Below are 12,592 nucleotides of genomic sequence, written 5' to 3'. Positions count from 1 at the left end.
AAAAATCTGTGTCACGAGGCCATCACAGTAGTAGGATTTTTTAAACATGAACACAGATACGATGTGGGGTTTCATTCCTCAAATAAACCCCTCGGACCCCAGGGGAAATGCAACAGGAAGTACTTTTAAGTCCACAGAGATTACTTCATTTTTATAATGTCTTTGACACCTTTAAGTTACTCAAGGATGTGTAGCAATGTAATTTCTTTTGTGACCCTACAAAACTGAATATGAAAAGAGGAGGAAGGGTGGGTCACTAAATCCTCAGCTTATGTTTGTCAGCACACCTGGCCTCCTCACCTCACCCATCATCCAGAGCCCACAGGTACTCCTGCCAAGGAGAGAATAACTTGGTGCTGTATCCTCTGGCCAAAGATCTCCAAGCACCCAATGCTCTTCACCTGATTATTTGCTGTAGACATCATTATTTGCTCATCACTGCAATTCAGCCACCCTGGGATGAGAGACAGTGTTTCAGGCAGAGAGCAAGAATTACGCAAGGGATCTAAGCACAGAGTACTGAATTCCATGTTCTTAATAAAACTGAGAGGGAGTTTTGGACAGAGAAAAACAAGGAGATTTACAAAGAAAGTGATGCAGAATTTTAACTGACACAAATAGTTGAGTCCCTGATTTTATTTCTGAGCTTCAAGCACCACCATATCAAACATTGCCTGCTAAATAACGTGCTGGAGATGGGCTCAGGGGAAAATGCTGCCAACGCTATTTTCTAATATTTTTTAGGAGAAAAAAAGGACTGACCCTGTCTACATTTTGAGTACCTTGTAAGAAGGCCTTGTGCCCAGAGAAGCAGACGCAATGGGTGACTGACTGATGTAATCCCACCAGTTGGTGTCTACCACAAAGCTCTGCTTTCTGCCAGAGGATGAGTCAATTATGGCAAAGCAAGGCTGTTATCAAGCACAGCACCTTCTCCTCCTCTCTCCTGTCCTGGCAGCCCGTGCTTTAGGCTGGACACACTTTGGCACCCCGGTGCTTTTACTCATGCACACACAGGGAGAGGTTTGACCTCTCCCCCGTGGCTGGATCTCAGTGTGATTCAGGGGGTGCAGCAGGAGGAGCCTCACTGGAGAAGCTGCTGGCATCTTTTGTACCAGCAGCCATTTGAGGTCAATTTCTGCTCCAGTTATATTGCACCCTAAATGAGAACAAAACGTTACTGCAAAGTATGAAATTTACTGTTACATGAGGAAACAACTCTCCCTAACTTCCATAATCAGTGAGGGAGCCTCAGCCCTCTGAGGCTCTGTGAGTAGCTGGTTAGTGAGTGAGGCTGTGTGAGTAGCTGGCTGGTGAGTAGAGCTGTGTGAGTAGCTGGTGAGTAGAGCTGTGTGAGTAGCTGGTGAGTAGAGCTGTGTGAGTAGCTGGTGAGTAGAACTGTGTGAGTAGCTGGTGAGTAGAGCTGTGTGAGTAGCTGGTGAGTAGAGCTGTGTGAGTAGCTGGTGAGTAGAGCTGTGTGAGTAGCTGGTGAGTAGAGCTGTGTGAGTAGCTGGTGAGTAGAGCTGTGTGAGTAGCTGGTGAGTAGAGCTGTGTGAGTAGCTGGCTGTAGCCCATCCCTGTCTGGAGCCCAGCAGAGCACAGGTGACCCCAGGCAGCCCCGCTGTGCCCCCAGGCTGTGCGGGCTCAGGAGCAGAGGGGCTCCTTGCTCACATCACTCACCCACTAAAGCTCAGCACTTTGATCAATGCTTTGCTGTCTGAGATTGGAGGGGCCAGCACGCTGCAGATTTGAACCTGTCCCTCCTACCACAGCAAAGGGACACTGGGCCAGATTTGCTTTAACTGGTATAAACCGTGTGATAACTGGGAACTCCACTGTGTGCAACACCCTCAGCACTTAAGATCTCCAAGCACCAAATATAAGCACTAAGCAAGTAGTGAAAGATCTCTAAAGCCCACACTACTTTGAAACAGTAACAGTAACATAGTGATTGAAATATTAAAAGTGTGATTTGAAACCCAGAATTTTCACAAAATAGTACTGAGCATCAGTGACTGTACAAGCTAATACTGAGCATAATGCAATGATCCTGTTAAGTACTTAGGCCAGGAAGGGTTTACAGCTTCATTTCCCAATGGTAATCAGAAACAGTCCTGTAGAAATAAATGCAGTTATACTGGTGTAAAAGCCCAGAATTCAGACTACAGGGCAAAAGAAGATCATGTGTTATTTAGTGAATTGCTGCAATCTATTTTTTTGCCACATTCCCTCATCTCACAAGCACATCTGGTGTTTTAGGAACATTGTATTCAACAGTGGTAAAAGGACACTAGGGCCAAGAATAACAAATGAAAAATGAAAACACTGGGGCCTAATGCTGATCTCATATGGGTGTAAATCAGAGGGATTCCAGCAAAGCCTTTGGAACCACCCCAGTGAAGTACTTGTGTCTGATTCAGGATCAAAACTGTACAGACCAGAGATTTTCACTGTCAGGCCTGAAATTCTTCCATTCCACTGGGAAAATTTGCTGCAAAATATCTTTAAAAGAGCTTCTCACCAATATCAGAAATGCTGAGGAGGTGACCAAGTACAGCAGAAAGGCTTTAAGCAGCTCCTGTGTCTGCACCAAGTAATGTAAAACACACATCAAACCAGATGAGGCACAAGTATTCGATTTGCAATTTGCAGCACAAAAAGTGGAGTTTGACCACAAATAAATATATATTTTATACATAGTTACTGGATCAGTACAGAACGTGATTGCTCTTAAGACCTTGAAAGACAGAGAAAGACTTTCCACTGACTGCAGGGTGAGTTGTCCTCAGTAAATAACCTCCTGAATAACATACATTATTATTGCACTTTGTATTTCTGATCCTGACCCCAGGCACTGCCATAACCACAACACTTGTAACACTTGGCAATTTAACTAAGCAGACTGTCTTTAAAATGTAAACAAATCCCAGCTGCTTGTTGACAAAATTGTTTGGAGACACCAGACTTTAAAACCTCTCAGTCCCCATTTGTTGTAGGGAGATCCTGGCAGGGAGGGAAAATGCGTGGATAAATATCTGTGCAGAAACCACCTCTGAGCCTGAAAAATTCTGTTTGCCCTTGGAACCCCACAGGAAAATCCCAGAAGTACATTCAAGACACAAATCCAATAACTACACTGAATTTCCTAATCCCACCTTCCACCGATTATTTTCCCCGGTTGCTGCGCACTTCTCAAACCACATCAAATTAGAAACATTGTAAAATCACTGCTCTTCCTCTTCCTGGAGACACGATGCCAAAACATCGGTAAATTTTGTGTTTGTCACTGTCAGGTGATGCTGCTTTTATTCCATCCCACCCTACTTGTATTTTTACCTCGTTCAGTAACTTCCCTCCTCCCTCCTCTTTCAAACGCTGATGGAATCTCCCCGTCTCCCTTCAGGCTGCTGTAAAGGTGACAGCAAAAGGGACTTTTTGTGGATTTAGAGGGGCTTTGTTGGAGGTACCGGCTTTATTTATCCTCCACATGCTTTTCTTTTAAAACACTTCTTAGCAAATGAGGTTTTGGAGCCTGGAGGTCCCTGCTGCCCATCCATCCTCCCTCTGGTCCTGCTACAAAATCCTTCCTCATTTTCCTCCGTGCCCCTTGGGGTGAGGATGCCCTTTTAAACCGCACTTTGCCACAAGTCAGCAAGCTGCTTTTCTTTGTAAACACGAGGAATAACCCAGCCAGGGCTGCCCCTTGTGTGGCTTTGTGCAGAGCAGCAGTGAGAATGCCTGACCTCAAACACTGAGGCTCAGGAAGAAACTCCGAGATCTTGAGGAGGAGAAGGGTTTCAGATTACTGACTTCCATTGATTAGACGCTTTACAACTGATAGTGGCTTTCAAGGTTTATTTGGAAACCTTGTCAGGAGGGCAGAGATGGGGGAAGGGACAGAGTCAGCAAGGCTGAGGGCTTCTTTTCTATTTAATGTGTGCCATCAGGATGGGGATAAACAGAAGGGAATGCCATTGCCACTCCATTTCCAGGTTTAGCCCTGGGTTTACCGCTGGCTCAGGTCTCTGTGGCTGGAGGAGGAGAGATGGGCTGAGCACTGCCGAGGAGGGAGGGTGCAGGAGAAGGAATCTGGGAGTTGTTCACTGCACAGGATTTATTCCCTTCCTGCTCTCCAAACGCTTTGGGCTCCAGCTGAAGCGCCCCAGAGTGATCTGAATATTGGGAATTGGTCTGTGTGAACACCCCAGTTCTGCTCCAGCCTCAGATCCTGGGTCTGATGCCCTCCAGGTGAAGCGCCCCGCTGGAGCCAGGCAGCATCTGCACAATGTGCTGCAGGGAGCATCTGCTGCCAGGGACAGGGACACCTGGGTCAAGAAAAAAGGGAGAAGAGAGGAAAAATCTTATTTTGGCCAGTTCCCAAGAGCCAGATTCAGAGACTTTCAGAAGAAAAGTTCCAGGAGCTTGTAAGAGGGACTCTGGAGTTTTCCAGGATTTACCTTTCAAAGCTGCCAGGCGCAGCAAGGCTGGGAAACTCTGCCGAGGCCAAACTCAGATATGGACCAAGGCTGTAAGCACTGAAGTCAATAGAAACATCCACAGGGAAGCTCAGGTGTCAGCGAGTTTTGGTGAATGCTTTGGTGATGGGTGAGGAGCCAGCAGCAGAGTCTGTGCTGTGGCTCCCTGGAGGATCATGCAGTGAGGACAGGGATGTGGAAGGGGAGATGTGGGCAGGGGCTGTGCCTCCTCACCCTCTGCTGCTGGGAAAGCTCCAAGTGTCCCGAGCTCAGGAGACAAAAAGAGAGCACAAAGCAACCTTTACCTTCTGCAGGCTGTGGCTGTGCTGCTAAAGAGAGGGGGGTGTGCTGGAATGCACATAACCCTGCTCTAACCTCTCACACCTCCCCGTGTTGGAGATAAGGGTTGACATGGGAGTTATTTGTCCACTCAAGCTCTCAAAGAGCTCAAGAAACTGCCAGTCAGGCTGTAGTCAAACTAAACTCCCTGTTTCTGGAGTGATATCTTCTGCCAGGGTTAATTAATGTTCTTAATCTACATTTCAAGTGCAAATTTTTTGACTAAGGGAGAAAAAAAAAATCGAATAACCTAGCAAGCAGGTAAAAACACTGAGGCTTCAGAAACTGTTCTCCAAATGGGACAAATCCTTCTTCTGTCAGACAAAGCAAGTCTGGGCTGCTAGGATTTCTGGGAATCATCAATAATTATGTGAGCTTCAGGAGGTGACCTTGGACTCCTTACAACCTGATCCACCTTTATTCTCGCTCTCACTGTGGTTTACCACAACATTTTAAAAAGTTGAAGAGCTAAAAGAATTTTTCTCGTCTAGAATCTGTCCTCGCCTTCTGGAGGAAAATAGTGATTTTTCTCCCAAGGACAAACAGAAAACTGCTCCTCAGTCAGACCCCACAAAAATTACAGTCTCAGCCCCAGACTCCCATTATCAATCCAAATACACAGAAGATTATTCCTCTATTATTTCTCCCACTTGCACCCCTATGACCATTTCACCTGTGTTACTGCAGACTCCCAACAGCTCCAAACTCTCTGATAATTTAACAGGAAAGAGTTCAGATAGCACCAACAGCACTCAGAGACCTGTGAAATACAGCCTATGAGGAGATGGCAGAAGAATTATTGTTTTCTTCAAGACAGAGAAGACTGCAGAGAGACATGATAACAGTCCTCAAAAATGTAAACAACTGTAGCAAAGAGGAAGGAAATAATCTCTTCTCTCCCACGTGGAGAGGATAAGAATAACAGGCTAAAATTGCAGCAGGGACTGGACATTTTTTTTCTTTTTTCTTTTTCTTTTTTTTTTTTTTTTTAATTAAGTATCAGCAAAACCACTTGTGACTGTTAGAATGGTGTTACTGAAGCCCTGGGAGAGGTTGTCTCAGAAATCAACATATCTGGAGCACTTTGAGAGCAGGCTGGACCAACACCTGTGCTAACGGGGCAGGAGCTGGAGAAGGAATGGGGGACTCTTTAATATCCTTTCTAGCCTTGCTTTCATAAAGTTTGACGATTCCTTGGAGAAGTACACGTTCATTTATCACCCTCTGGGAGACTTTTAGAAGCAGTGCTTGCACGTGTGTGTTCCTTGCCTCCAGAGCCTTCCTTGGGATTATTTCTCTTCCAAACACGAGGCTGCTCTCTGCTCTCTCTCTCCTGTAACAGGTGAAGCTGTTCTGGCCAACCAGGACCTATAGTCCTACCAATACTTGAAAGGACAAATATTCCTAAAGAAACCACAGCAAATGGGCCTTTGTTTGCCTGGTCACTTGCCTTCACTTGTGCAGGAGCATGCACTACAGTTGTGCTGAGCTCTTCCCCCAGCGAAACACAGCAAACAGGAGCTGGGATGAGAATGGTCAGCAGGGCAGTCCCTGGCTGTCACAGGCAGCTGTAGCAGGTAATCCTTGTGGCAAACTCAGCAAACTCCATCCCCAGTCCGCTTCACTTGCTTGGCCTTGCTGCTCTCACTGGCTGGCTTCTTCAGAGCATCAGCACTTAGGCAGCCAAGAACCTTCCTCTGCTTTCTAACCCAGCATTTTTCCTTGGCCAGTTTATTAATTAGTTCCCATGCTGTTGCTGCATTTCCACGTCTCTAGAGCCTTCCAGTTCAGTAGCTGGCATCAGGATCCCTCTTGGTTAAACAGGTCAGGCTGTGTTCTTGTCTTGCCAGGGAGTCAGGGGAACGCACCCACGGCACATCAGCAGCGCTCCTGGCTCCTGAGATAGAGCAGAGGCCACCCAAAATTACAGGGTGGACAAGGAGTGTCCCAGAAGCCAGCCTGATGCGCTGACACAAGATGAGGAGGAGTCAGGAAGCGAGGCTGCCCTGCTGGAAGTGCTGCAGTGGGGCTGCAGAGGCTGCTGCCACCCTGCATGCCCCAAACCCAGAGCAGGGGGAGAGCAGCTCCTGCCCGGAGCTCAGCCTTGCTGGGGTGGGCTCCCTGCTGCTGGCTGTGCCCAGGGCAGGAGCTGAGCCCCAGCTCCATCTGCCCTTCCCCAGCCTCCCCTGCCCCAGCTGCTTTTCCCATCCCCTCCCTGCTGCCAGTGGAGGTGTTTGTGCAGAACCAGCTCGGGGAGCCCGTCCCAGCCAACAAAATATCCTGCAAGTTCATTTTTCCGTCCTGCTGGAAGAAGTTCTGTCTGGTTCCTCGGGTGGCTGCCCAGGCCCTCGGGCTGGCACGAGGGAGGGAAGGGATGGGGCTGTGCCATGAGTGCTGCTCCCAAGTGAAAATCACCCACTTGGGGCTGATCCAGAGCCTGCCCTCGGCTGCTCCCCTGGAAAATCACCCACTTGCTTTGCCCCAGATCCCCCCCAGGCTCCTCTCATGGCCCCGGACAGCAGGACCCCCATGGGAACAGCCAGGTCTCCAGGGTGTCCCTCTTGTCCTGTCCTGCAGAAGAACAGAGCTCAGGGGCTGCTCAGTGGAAAACTGGTGAGTGCTGCTGCTCACTTCTAGAATCCTGCATTTTCTGTGCCTGAGCCTCTGGACCATTACAGTGCTGCATTCTTGCATCATAATTAACAGTTGCTGCAAAGATATTTTGGAAAATGTGGTTCTTTGTAATCACATTTAGCAATGAGTATATCTAAATAATTGTGTTTGTTGAGGCACTCCTTTCTTGGGCAGCTGTTACAACCCACTTTAAAATAAACCCACTCCCCTCATAGGTTTTGGAGCTGAGCTTTGCTATAAATGACGTAGACAAACCATTTCCAAGAGTAATTTCAAAATTTAGAGTTTTCTCATTTTAGTATGTTTGACACTGACACTTCCAGGAAGGCTGGTACACATTACCACTAACACACTTTGCAGAGAGCCTCTCTCATGTTGTCCTGGTTTGATTGAAGGACTTACAGGGGCTGCCATAAGTTTTGGCTGATTTCTGTACTCATTCTGTGGGCACAGTACAAAATTGCTGCTCTTTGCAATACTTCTCTGGAGAGTGTGTTAAAAGAAAAAGCTCCTACCATGGCATTTAGATATATTCGGAAAAAATAGTTTTAAAAAGGCACATTGTCTCGTGCAGTCCTGCCTGAAATTTATGTACTGGTAATATTTGTTTATCTGCTAAATGAAATCATGGACACTTCATTCCTGTCTGACCACCAGAAAATATTTTGTAGTTGGTTTGATGCTTATGTCACATATAGAAACTCAGAAAACCTTGGCCAGCTTTCATGGGCTGTTTGCTGGAAGCCTGTTCACAAAGGACCTGTACAAGATGAAGTCCTTTTAACTCCCAGGAATGCTTTAATGAATACTGTTGGCACTCACCCAGGGTAAATTATCTATTAAAACCAACATATATTTATAACTTGATCAACCATAACATCTTTTTATGGATTATGGTAAAAAAAAACCAAGTTATAGCAGGTAATTGTCTATATTAGCATCTGTGCAATAATGTACTCACAGAGAATTTCAGTTAACACTCAGGTTCCTGTCAGGCCAGCCAGGGAGGTGCCTGCATTTGGGGTTAAATGCTCTTTATACCACGGGGGAAAAAAAAGGCAGAAACCAGCAAAGGCTGTGGAAATCAGCAGTGAGTTACCTCTTTCCCCTCACCTCCACTTCCCTGCAGAATTCAAACAATCACTTCACTGATGACAAGAAGCAGGGACCTCAATTTTCATTCAAAAGTAGGAACCTTGGTGGTGGCTTTTGATTGTAGAATCAGCCTGGTGGTTCCTGATGGTTTTTCAGCCTCAGGCCAAACCCCAAAGCTGAAAGGAGCTGTATCCCGGCCCTGCTTTCCTGTGCAGCACCAGCCCAGTCCCCAAACACACCTCCCTGCTTCAGCCCATGCATCCCTACCTTCAAAAAAAACCCAAAAAAAGCTGTTTAAGAGGAATGCAGAGAGGTTAAATTCATCAGCACTTTGAAGTGAACTTGCAGAACTAAGCACTAGTATTTTCACTGCAAAATGAGGCCTTTTGCTGGGAAGCATCAATGCAACAGGATCATCTACTGACAGACTTGTCAGCACTTCCAGGCAGGCTGGAGTATTAGAACACACATTTGGCTGAACATTTAAACAGAATATATTCCTTACCATAAATTTTCTGTGCCTCTGTAACTACAGAAATTCTCCTTCAAAAGGCAAACACGCCTACCTGATTTGCAAGTAGCACAAAGCAGCACTTTCTCTAAAATCTAGAGAGTTACTGCTGATATTTCTGCCCAAGGAACCCACCTAATAATAACAACATGTTTTTCTGCCCTGTGACTTGGTTCTGGCTGCACACATTTCCATTCTGGTGTCATTCATAGCTGTTTTTAACTTCAGCGAAAAGCAAGCCTTCCTTTCAGCTAAGACCAGGCATATCAAGTTCAACTAAAAAAAAAGTGTTGGGAGGGGAAAGGAAGGGCATTTTGGCTGGGGAGAAAAACGAGAGGAAAGGACTGTAAAAAGAGTAAAGTGCCAATTCTCTCTGAGATGTAACACCATCTTAGCAGCAGCAGCAGCAACCAGCAGGCACAGCTTTGTGGACCTCGCTTCTTGGCCCCTTGGTTTTTCATCTGTACATCCAGCAGTGCGCTGGGGAGGGAGGGAGGCAGGGAGGGAAGAGGTTGGGATGGCTGCTGTGGTGTAGAACTCTGCCAGGAGCCCTGGATCTGGGGCAGAACCATGCCAGGAGCTGTGCCAGGAACCCCTCGGAGCCCTGGCTGTGAGAGAACCATGCCAGGAGCCCTGGCTGTGGTGCAGAACCATGCCAGGAGGCTCTCAGAGCCCTGGCTGTGGTGCAGAGCCATGCCAGGAGCCCTGGACCCGGGGCAGAACCATGCCAGGAGCCCTGGCTGTGGTGCAGAACTGTGCCAAGAGCCGTACCAGGAGCCTCTCAGAGCCCTGGTTATGATGTAGAACCGTACCAGGAGCCCTGGTTATGATGTAGAACCGTACCAGGAGCCTCTCGGAGCCCTGTTTGTGGTGTAGAACCGTACCAGGAGCCTCTCGGAGCGCTGCCCGCCCACCGCTCCCTGCCCCCGCAGCTGCCGGGGCTCGGCCGGGCTGGCCGGGCGGCGGAGGCGCGATCCCCACGCGTGTCATGGAAAGCCTCAGAGGGAGGGCCGCCGGTTCCAGGGCTGCCCGGACAAAGGAGAACGGGCTGCCGCCCCCGTCTCGGCCCCCGGGCCGTGCCAAGGCCAGCACATGAATAGCGGCTGTGTTCTGGCTGTGTTCTGGCTGTGTTCTGGCTGTGTTCTGGCTGTGTTCTGGCTGTGTTCTGGCTGTGTTCTGGCTGTGTTCTGGCTGTGTTCTGGCTGTGTCCTGGCTGTGTTCTGGCTGTGTTCTGGCTGTGTTCTGGCTGTGTTCTGGCTGTGTTCTGGCTGTGTTCTGGCTGTGTTCTGCAGCCCGGCGCACGGAGCGGCGCTCGGCCACAGCCGGGCCCGAGAGCGGAGGGGATGGCATCGGACGGGGACAGCTCCAGCCACAATGTGAGTGCTCGGGAAAACAGCCCTGGGGCCGGGCAGAGGGAGGGAACAGCCCCGGCTCGGGGGACAGACACCGCTCCCATCGTTTGCTCCTCCGCTTTGGCAGGCGCTTTCCTCTGAAAACTCGCTTCTGCTTTTTTCCTTCGCTCCCCTTTGAAGAAAAACCAGCGGCAGGATGTCTGCTGTGTTCTGCCAAGGGCAGTTAGTTAGTTTTCTCCAAAAAAATGAGGGTAAGAGGAGGGATATTGCTAAAAAAGAGATGGTTTTTAGGGAAGGAAGGGCAGCGGAGGAAGAGATCAGCCCCGAGCCCTCAGGAGGAGGCAGCACACGCTCTACACCCTGCACGGGTCTGATCTGCCCCTCGTCTCACAAAGCCTTCCTCTGTTCGGCACAAAGTACCCTCAATCTGGAGGGGAGAAAAAGAAATAAATACAGCAAATACTGAGGCCAAGGTTTCCTATGTAGGGTTTATAGAGAAACAGAACTTCTTGCTGAAGCTCTTTCGGTTCTCTGCGTTCCTGTTCTGGGTGTTTGTGTTTTTTAAGAAGGGTGTTTCTTGTGCGCAGCGTGCGTTCTCGGAAAGGGCAGCTGCCCAAAGGTCTGGAAAAAAGAGACTGTTAGAGATGAAATGGAATCACAAGCCCAGAGCACAAACACCCATCAAACCTCGGAAGCTCAAGTCCAGATCTGCCCCTCAGAGAGCTGTGGAGAAGGGAAGAACATGAAGCATTGCCTAGGGCACAGCTCCCAGCCCTGAGGAGGTGGCATCAGGGTCCACATTTTGCAGCTGATTTTTCTGTCTGAAATGGTCTTAATCATCCTCAGACCTGGCAGCAGGGAAGTCACTCTGGGGTCACAGTTTCTGTTTCTTTGGCCCCTGTCAAAGAAATTAAAATGGTAAGATTTGTGGCCTTGGAAAAAATCAGGACAATGTTCCTTAACTAGAAAGGAAGAGTGAGACTCCCCAAACCTGCAGATTGTATCTCTGGTGAGATATGAGGTGCAGAGCAGCTTTTGAAGATCTGGGATTAGCTGTAAGGGACACAATTAGTGAGGAGAATGCACAGGTAACTATGACAGTTACTGAAAATGTACTTTATTAAGACTGGGAGAGATAAATGTTAGTCTTTCCTAGAACTAGACAGCAAGACAGAAATATACAGACATCATTAAGCCAGGAACTGATGGTAAAGAGAGGACAAGAAAATCATGTTAAATAAAAAGTCAAATTAACTCCCTGTATATTGAATCACTCCACTTGATGGATAGTTTCAGGTGCATCATCTATTTAAAGTCCAGGTATAATAGATGAAAAAAGATCACTTCACTCATTAAAGATCTCCTAAATTACTGAAAAATCTGGGGTGTCGAGTTTTCTCTTCCAACCCATCTTGAGGTTAAGTGAAGAGCCACCAGCACCTTTGGCCTGTACAATACTCAGATAAGTAAGCCCAGAAGGCCAGAGGTTCCCTGGGCTCAGGAAGAACATCCTGTGTGTCCAGAGCAGCGATGTGGAGAGGGTGCAGCACCACAGAGTGTCCCAAGAGTCCCTGTGCTGCTGAGGTGTCCTCTGTGTCCCCTTGGCACAAAACACAGGTGAAGGCTCACACATTCCTGCAGTGCTCAGAGACACTCGGTTCCAGGAGAGGGAGAGCTACTCACTGGTGTAAAACCCTTTAACCAAACGAATGCAGTTTGGTCCAGACTCCAAAGGACCTAAAGGCATAAAGTGCAAAAGGACCAAGCTGCTTTCAGTCTGCTTTCTGCAAAGCCAGGGAGGAGCAGAGCTGACCCAGGGAGCATCGAGGCATGAGCGGGGAGCAGCAATCATGCGATCAACACATGAATAGCGAGCGCCTTTTCCAAGACTCATTTAGCAAGGAACAAAGAAAGTTGTGGGTACAAGGAGTCTCAGGCATACCTTTACTATCACATGTAATTTGACTGCAAGCCAGCCACTTTATTCTATAAATAAAGGCCCAGTGAGCCTTCTCTGAGCTCTCCTGGCTCAGCAGCCTGGCTGCATGGCAGAGATTGTCCCTCACGCTGGGACAACCCTCAGGGCTGCTCCTCAAAGCTGAGACCTCTCACCAGCAGCAGATCTTCGGTAAGTGATTGATACTGCACATAACCCCCTGGTATGGGAACTCTGATTTGTGCCCTGC

The 12,592-nt window shown here is 48.2% G+C and overlaps 1 protein-coding gene across 2 annotated transcripts in view; it reads left to right on the top strand.

Moving 5' to 3' along the window:
- Positions 1 to 10,014: 10,014 nt before the first annotated feature.
- Positions 10,015 to 12,592, top strand: part of NINJ2 (ninjurin 2) — a 43,902-nt gene continuing 41,324 nt past the window's right edge. The window contains exon 1 of one of the 2 annotated variants that reach the window (XM_014259298.2): positions 10,015 to 10,430. In XM_014259298.2, coding sequence (XP_014114773.2) covers positions 10,398 to 10,430 — 33 coding nt within the window. In that variant the 5' untranslated portion in view covers positions 10,015 to 10,397. Of the gene's footprint in view, positions 10,431 to 12,442; positions 12,535 to 12,592 lie in introns of those variants that run through there. The other variant, XM_014259300.2, reaches the window with a different exon arrangement.

Source organism: Pseudopodoces humilis, chromosome 5, assembly GCF_049639895.1.
Source record: "Pseudopodoces humilis isolate 2021_Gansu_Grassland_sample_001 chromosome 5, ASM4963989v1, whole genome shotgun sequence".
NCBI classification, from domain to species: Eukaryota; Metazoa; Chordata; class Aves; order Passeriformes; family Paridae; genus Pseudopodoces; species Pseudopodoces humilis.
Note: the sequence above shows the minus strand (reverse complement) of the source record. Positions and strands in the feature narration are given on the sequence as shown.